At 58.5% G+C, this 7002-nt stretch overlaps 1 protein-coding gene and 1 non-coding gene across 2 annotated transcripts; one reads left to right on the top strand and one right to left on the bottom strand.

Moving 5' to 3' along the window:
• Positions 1 to 476: 476 nt before the first annotated feature.
• On the top strand, positions 477 to 6946 carry SLC19A1 (solute carrier family 19 member 1). The gene is made up of 4 exons (XM_049785485.1): positions 477 to 1215; positions 1305 to 1497; positions 2346 to 2491; positions 6542 to 6946. Exons 1-4 carry the CDS (start codon positions 534 to 536, stop codon positions 6703 to 6705), a joined length of 1185 nt encoding a protein of 394 aa, XP_049641442.1. The 5' UTR covers positions 477 to 533; the 3' UTR covers positions 6706 to 6946.
• On the bottom strand, positions 5808 to 5914 carry LOC126026636 (U6 spliceosomal RNA). Its single transcript, XR_007501859.1, has one exon. It is a non-coding gene; the product is annotated as a U6 spliceosomal RNA (small nuclear RNA).
• Positions 6947 to 7002: the final 56 nt, after the last annotated feature.

Raw genomic sequence — 7002 nt, 5'->3', positions numbered from 1 at the left:
CTCTGGGGGTGGGGACGTGGAAGGGAGAGCAGCTGAACTGTACCTCCCAGGACACCCCACTGTGTGCGGGGCTGCCTGCCAAGTGGCCTCTAGTTCGGAAAGGCTGTTTTGATGTTTCCGGAATTTTCCATCAGAAAACAGAACAGGGACCCCCCACCCCGTAGGTAATGGTGACCAAGTGCGGGCCCTTCAGCCACCACCTCCCCCCCAGCCCGTCCTGCCCTGGAATGCTCCCACTCAGGGCTCAGGGGGGCCAAGTCAGGGCCACCTCATCAGGTCCCTCTCACGGGTCCACAGGGACTCAGCAGCAGGGCTGGGCGCCCACCTATTTATCACAGCTCACGGGTGGGACCCAGGTGCCCCGGTCAGCTGTGAGTGGCCTCTCGAGTCCTCCTGTACCCCGGGGACCGTCACAGGTGCTGGGTGGTGGCTAGGCCCCGGGCCTGAGGGCTGCAACTCACCGGCGCCCCCCGCAGGTCACTAACGAGATCACGCCGGTGCTGTTCTACTCCTACCTGGCCGTGCTGGTGCCCATGTTCCTGCTGACCGACCTGGTGCGCTACACGCCTGTCCTGGTGCTGCAGGCGCTGAGCTTCGTGTGCGTGTGGCTACTGCTGCTGTTCGGCCACTCGGTGCTGCACATGCAGCTCATGGAGTTCTTCTACGGCCTCACCATGGCGGCCCGCATTGCCTACTCCTCCTACATCTTCTCCCTGGTGCAGCCCTCCCGCTACCAGCGCATGGCCAGCTACTCGCGGACTGCAGTGCTGCTGGGTGTGTTCACCAGCTCGGTGCTGGGCCAGCTGCTGGTGAGCGTGGCCGGCCTGCGCCTGGTGACGCTCAACTACCTCTCGCTGGCCCTTCTCAGCCTCAGCCTGGTCCTCTCGCTCTTCCTCAAACGGCCCAAGCGCAGCCTCTTCTTCCACCGCCGGGCACCAGCCCGGGCCAAGGGGGCCACACCCGCCGAGCTGTGCCACATGCAGCCCGGGCCACCGGACACAAGGCGCACCGGCTGGCGGGACTGGACGCTGGTGTGCATGATGCGGGAGCTGGCGGTCGGAGCACGGAGGCCGCAGCTGCGCCTCTGGTCCTTCTGGTGGGTCTTCAGCTCACCCGGCTACTACCTGGTGGTCTCCTACGTGCACATCCTCTGGAATGTGGTGAACCCCAATGTCAGCTACAACGGCGGGGTGGATGCCGCCTCCACGCTGCTGGGTGAGCCGCCCGGCCGAGCCCAGCCCCGTCCTTCCTTCTCCCCATGGTCAAGCCGCCAGCCGGTCGCTGTCCCCGTCCCTGTTCCGCAGGTGCCATCACGTCCTTCGCCGCCGGCTTCCTGAAGCTCCGCTGGGCGCTGTGGGGGAAGCTGGTGATCGTGTGCGTGACGGCAGCGCAGGCCTGGCTGGTCTTCCTCATGTATAACACCAACAACATCTGGGTCTGCTATTTGTCCTTTGTGCTCTTCCGCGGCGCCTACCAGTTCCTCGTGCCCTTGGCCACGTGAGTCCCCATCTGCAGCACTGCCCCCCACCTGTCCTGAACTCAGCAAGGCCACTGGGCTCCTCCCCAGGCGTCCCTGGGGACCGAGGAGCTTCTGGGCCCCCACAGGTGCTGTCACAGAGCCAGGGCCCCGGTGGGACAGAGTGGCTGGCGTGACTGTTGGGCACGGCTTGCTGGCCATGGCCCCTCGTCCCACGCCACAAATACCCTGTACGGTAGTTTCTGGTTCTAGTCTCAGGAAATGTCCCCATCTGAGGCCATATGTGGTAGGGCTTAGGGCTCACTCCTGACTCAGTGCTCACTCCAAGATTGGGTCTCCCTTCGCAGTGCTCAGGGATCGCTCTTAGATCTTTGCTCAGGGATCATTCCAAGTAGGGTTTGCGGGCCATGTACGATGCTGGGGATTGAACCCGGGTTGGCCACATGCATGGCAAATGTCACCCCCCCATACTCTCCCCAGTTCTGACTGTGGCCTCACTGAGAGGTTGGGGCACACGATTCAGAAGGGGTGTCTCAAGTCGGGAGAGTCCGGGGCCTTCCTCACATGGCTGCCGGTCCCATCCTCACTGAGGCACCAGCTCCCCTGCCAGCTCAGTCCTCAGGGCACCTCCTGACCTGACCCCTGGGGCGGGTCAGGTTGGAACTACGGACTGTGCTGGGCGGTGCCGTTTGAGCTTCCTGCGGAAGCTTCCAGAACCTTCCTGTGGCACCCTGCCCTGCCCTTCCCATCTGGCCAACCTGTCCTGATGAGGTGGAGGCTGCGGGTCCCAAGAGTGGGGCCGAGCCAAGCCTGGAGCTGGGGTTCCCCACCCGTCGGTGGCCCCGAGAGTGACCTTCACGCCCCCCAGGTTCCAGATCGCGGCGTCGCTGTCAAAGGAGCTCTGTGCGCTGGTCTTCGGCATCAACACCTTTCTGGCCACCGTCCTCAAGACCATCATCACGCTCATCGTTTCGGATAAGCACGGCCTGGGGCTGTCGGTGAAGGAGCAGGTAGGTCCGAGGCGGCACCAAGCACAGTCTCTCCCGAGAGAGGGTCAGGTCAGGGGGCTCAGGGCAAATTCGGGGGCAGCGTCTGACTCCCAGAGGGTAGAGCTGGGCGTCCCAGGACTCAGACTCTGTGTTCCTGTTGAGTGTCCTGGGAGTGGGGGTGTCCCCGGCCACTCGCACCTCAAAGCCTGACTTATGCTCAGGAAGGTCACCCCAGGAGTCAGAGGCTTCCCCCAGCCAAGCTGGAGACCCCTCTGAGCCCCTCAGATCGCTTGGGGGTGAACACCAGCCCTGCATGGACCATGGACCCAGGCTTGCAGACCAGCTGGGGGATCCAGGGTAAAGCCCCAAGTCTTGTGCTGGCCCCAGAGGCCCAGTGGCCGTCCCCAGGCACCCCTGTGTGTCCTCAGGCCACGGCACTCGCTCCATCCTGGTGCCCCCACCCTGGCATTCTTTCTCCGTAGCTCCCCGGGGCCTTCATTCCTGAGCCTTGGGCTCTGTCCGGGTCCCGGCACCCTTACCCAGCGCTTCTCTCCTGCTCTCACTTTGGCTTGGACGTCGCCCTGGCCAGTACAGGTTTCCAGTTTCCGCTTTTTTTGCTTGTTTGTTTTTTTGGGGCCATAGCCAGCGGTGCTCAAGACTCACTCCTGGCGCTGCTGGGGGAAGCTAAGGGATGACAGATCTTTTTATTGTCTTTAGTTTTTTTTTTTGTTTTTGTTTTGTTTTGGGCCACACCCAGTGATGCTCAAGGGTTACTCCTGCCTATGTGCTCAGAAGTCGCTCCTGGTGGGGCTGGAGAGATAACATGGAGGCAGGGCGTTTGCCTTGCATGCAGAAGGGCGTTGGTTCGACCCGTATGGTCCCTCGAGCCTGCCAGGAGCTATTTCTGAGTTTAGAGCCAGGAGTAACCCCTGAGCGCTGCCGGGTGTGACCCAAAAACAAAAACAACAACAAAAAAGAAATCGCTCCTGGCTTGGAGGACCGGGAATCAAACCAAGGTTCGTCCTGGGTCAGCCATACGTAAGGGAAATGCCCTCCTGCTGCGCTATAGCTCCGGCCCCATGGAATGCCAGATCTTGAACCTGGGTTGGCTGTGTGCCAGGAAAGCATTCTCCCCACTGTGCCCCCAGTTTCCACTTTTATGCTAGCAGGTCTGGCTGGTACTTTCTAGCAGGGCGATGGGCTGGCCTGTGTCTCCCGTGTTCCTGTCCTCTCAGGCCTGCTACTTCCACAGGAAGCTTCGGGCAGACGACCCACTTCCACCACCCTCTGCATGCTGGTTTGGTTGTTCTGCAATTATGGGCAATCTCTCATGGGCTCTGAGGCCCATTTGTGGGGTGGGGCAGCAGTGGAGCCTGGGCTGGTGCCGCCCTAACTCTCCAGCCCCGGGGTATCACTTTAAAATTTTGTTTTAGGGGCTGGAGCCATAGCACAACGGGAGAGCATTTGCCTTACACACGGCTGACCTGGGACGGACCTGGGTTTGGTCCCCGGCATCCCATATGGTCCCCCTAAGCCTGCCAGGAGCGATTTCTGAGTGCAGAGCCAAGAGTAACCCCTGAGCACCACCGGGTGTTACCCCCCAAAATTTTTTTTTTACCTGGTGGACAGGGACCCTGTCTTTTGCTCCCAGAACTGTCTCATCCCCTATCTGATTCGATGTTGGTGTCTCCCTTGTCTCCCTGCCTCTCCCATGGATCTGGATGACGTGAATCCCACTGGAGGGGCCTCGGGGGTGGGGAGGGCAGGAGAACATGAGGAGGCCTGAGTTCAACCCTGAGCTGCTCAGAGCAAACAGGCCCAGTGGACTTCGCTCTGCTCTGAAGTATCTGTTGGTGGGTGCAGAGAAGTGACCCTGCCCTGGGGTCGGATCTGAGCACCCAAGGGGGCAGTGCCAGGGTTTCAGGTTCCACGTGGCCCCACGCATAGACCCTGCTCACCGCACCAACCTGCAGCTGTCATGATCATGCAGTTTAAAGCTCGGTGGTGAGGCCGGAGCAATAGCCCGGTAGGTAGGGCGTTCGCCTTGGATGACCTGGGACAGACCCAGGTTCCATCCCCAGCCTGCCAGGTGTGATTTCTGAACACAGCCAGGAGTAATTCCTGAGCACTGCCAGGTGTGGTCCAAAAACAAACAAAACAAAACAAAACAAACTTGGTGGTGGCCCCTCACGGATGCTCTCAGCTTTGAAGGCTGCAAGGCTCAGGCAGGATGCCGGTGACTATTTCTCATGAAGCCTCGATCCTCAATGCTCAGGCATCATCCATCATCCACCTTCCCCCTTCGAGCACACACTCGGGCCTGCCTTGGTGTCTGGCACACACTGGCCAGCCCCGGGGCCTGACTCTGCCACCATCTCCCCATCGACCAAGTTTAGCTTTTTTTTTCTGTTTGTTTTGCTTTGTTTTGTTTTGTTTTTTGTTTTTGTTTTTTGGGTCACACCCGGCGGTGCTCAGGGGTTACTCCTGGCTGTCTGCTCAGAAATAGCTCCTGGCAGGCACGGGGGACCATATGGGACACCGGGATTCGAACCAACCACCTTTGGTCCTGAATCGGCTGCTTGCAAGGCAAACGCCACTGTGCTATCTCTCCGGGCCCCCAAGTTTAGCTTTTACCTTCATCCAAGCCTTTGGGGAGAGACAGCCCTGCTTTGAGGGAGGACGCAGTCTGGCCGCACTAACCTTCCCCCTTCAGTGTGGCCCAAGGCCCTCCATGGCGTAGACCTGCCGACACTTCCCACCAGCCGTGGCATTTCTGCAGGGGCCCCCATTTCCTCTCCTGACCCACCCATGTTCTAGGCCACTTCTTTCAAACAGCTTTGTCTTGTATGCTTTGGGCTCTGACGTGGCACAGGTCACAGGCAGGAAGACGCTGATGTCCGTGTCCAGGGCTGGGGACAAGGTTGGCCTCCCCTCAGGCGGTCTCGTTTGCTCTTTTCACTTGTCAGTTTCTTTTTCTTTTCTCTTTTTATTGTACTTTGGGCCACACCTGGCAGCACTTAGCAGTTTCAGAAACTAAGGCTCAGGGCCCAAGAGATAGCATGGAGATAAGGCGTTTGCCTTGCATGTAGAAGGTCATTGGTTCGAATCCTGGCATCCCATAGGGTCCCCTGAACCTGCCAGGAGCGATTTCTGAGCATGGAGCCAGTAGTGACCCCTGAGCGCTGCCGGGTGTGACTCAAAAACCAAAAAAAGAAAGAAAGAAATTAAGTGGGATGTGGGATCAAACCACACCAGCCGTGTGCCAGGCAAATTCCCCCACCCGCTGTGCTATCACTCTGGCCCCCGACCTGTTGGTTTTCTTTCTTTCTTCTTCTTATTTTTTTAATATGGAACGCTTCATGAATTTGCGTGTCATCCTTGCGCAGGGGCCATGCTAATCTTCTCTGTATCGTTCCAATTTTAGTATATGTGCTGCCAAAGCGAGCACTTCTTTCTATTTTTTAAAATATTTTATTTTATTTGGGGTTTTTTGGGGGTCACAGCCAGTGGTGCTCAGGGTTTACTTTTGGCTCTGCACTCAGAAATTGCTCCTTCCTGGCAGGCTCATGGGACCATATGGGCTGGCGGGATTCGAACCACCATCTGTACTGGATCAGCTGTGTGCTAGGCAAACACCCTACCACTGTACTATCCCTCTGGCCCCCGACCTGTTGGTTTTCTTGAGCGGGGGAGCTGTTCCCATGTTATCAGACCCCGTGTGTACTCACATGTCCCATTCCCCATTCCCTTGGCCCCATGTGCTGCTCCTGGCCTCTGCACAGTCTTCATGTCTGTCCATGACCATCGTTGCCCCTTACCCGAAGGGACATCCCCAGGCTCCTGAAGCCTGTCTGTCTCTGCAGAGGCTCCTGGGCCTGTGGTTCTGAGGTGTGCCACCTCCCTCTTTCGATTTCTAGTGAGAAGCATCATGATTGTCTCTTCACCCTGAGTCACTTTCCTGTTTTGGGGCCACACTTCCTCCGAGCTGTCCCCTCTGGTCTCGTCTTGAGCTCTTAGACCCCATGCTGACAGTCACCTTTCTGGGCCTGTCTGTTTGCTGCTCTCGGGCTCATAGTCTATCTAGTTCACCTCTCGCCACATTTGGAGGCGCCAAGTCCAGGACCAGCGTTTCACCAGCCCCATCCCCTCTTTCCTGTGGGAGCTCCATGCAAGCATGCTGGTGGCAGGAGCCCTAATCTGGGTGCTGGGGAAAAGAACGCCAGGCTGCAGGGAGGGTAGCAAGGAGCCCGGGGAGGGACCCCGAGGTCTCTACGGGTGAGTGTGAGTCTCTCGAGTCAGTCTGTGTTGAATCTCACCACTGGTCTCTGGCGAGTGGGAGCTGCAAGTGTTGGTCTCTGGTGAGTGTGAGAAGTGAGTCTTATATGTTGGTCCTGTGTGTTGGTCTCTGTGGTGTGAGTCTCATGTGTTGGTCCCTGTGGTGAGCGTGAGTCTCAGGTATAGGTTTCTGTGTGTGTGTGTGTGTGTGATATGAGCGTGAATCCTATGTGTTGGTCTCAGTGGTGTGAGTCCGTGTTG

This window comes from Suncus etruscus, chromosome 13 (assembly GCF_024139225.1).
Source record: "Suncus etruscus isolate mSunEtr1 chromosome 13, mSunEtr1.pri.cur, whole genome shotgun sequence".
Taxonomy (NCBI): Eukaryota; Metazoa; Chordata; class Mammalia; order Eulipotyphla; family Soricidae; genus Suncus; species Suncus etruscus.
Note: the sequence above shows the minus strand (reverse complement) of the source record. Positions and strands in the feature narration are given on the sequence as shown.

Excerpts from the sequence above, each read along its gene's own strand:
- SLC19A1 (XM_049785485.1), top strand. The coding sequence starts at position 534 with ATGTTCCTGCTGACCGACCTGGTGCGCTACACGCCTGTCCTGGTGCTG. Across the intron at positions 1,498-2,345 it reads TTCCTCGTGCCCTTGGCCAC|GTTCCAGATCGCGGCGTCGC; the intron begins GTGAGTCCCCAT and ends CACGCCCCCCAG. Across the intron at positions 2,492-6,541 it reads GTCGGTGAAGGAGCAGGTAG|TCTATCTAGTTCACCTCTCG; the intron begins GTCCGAGGCGGC and ends TCGGGCTCATAG.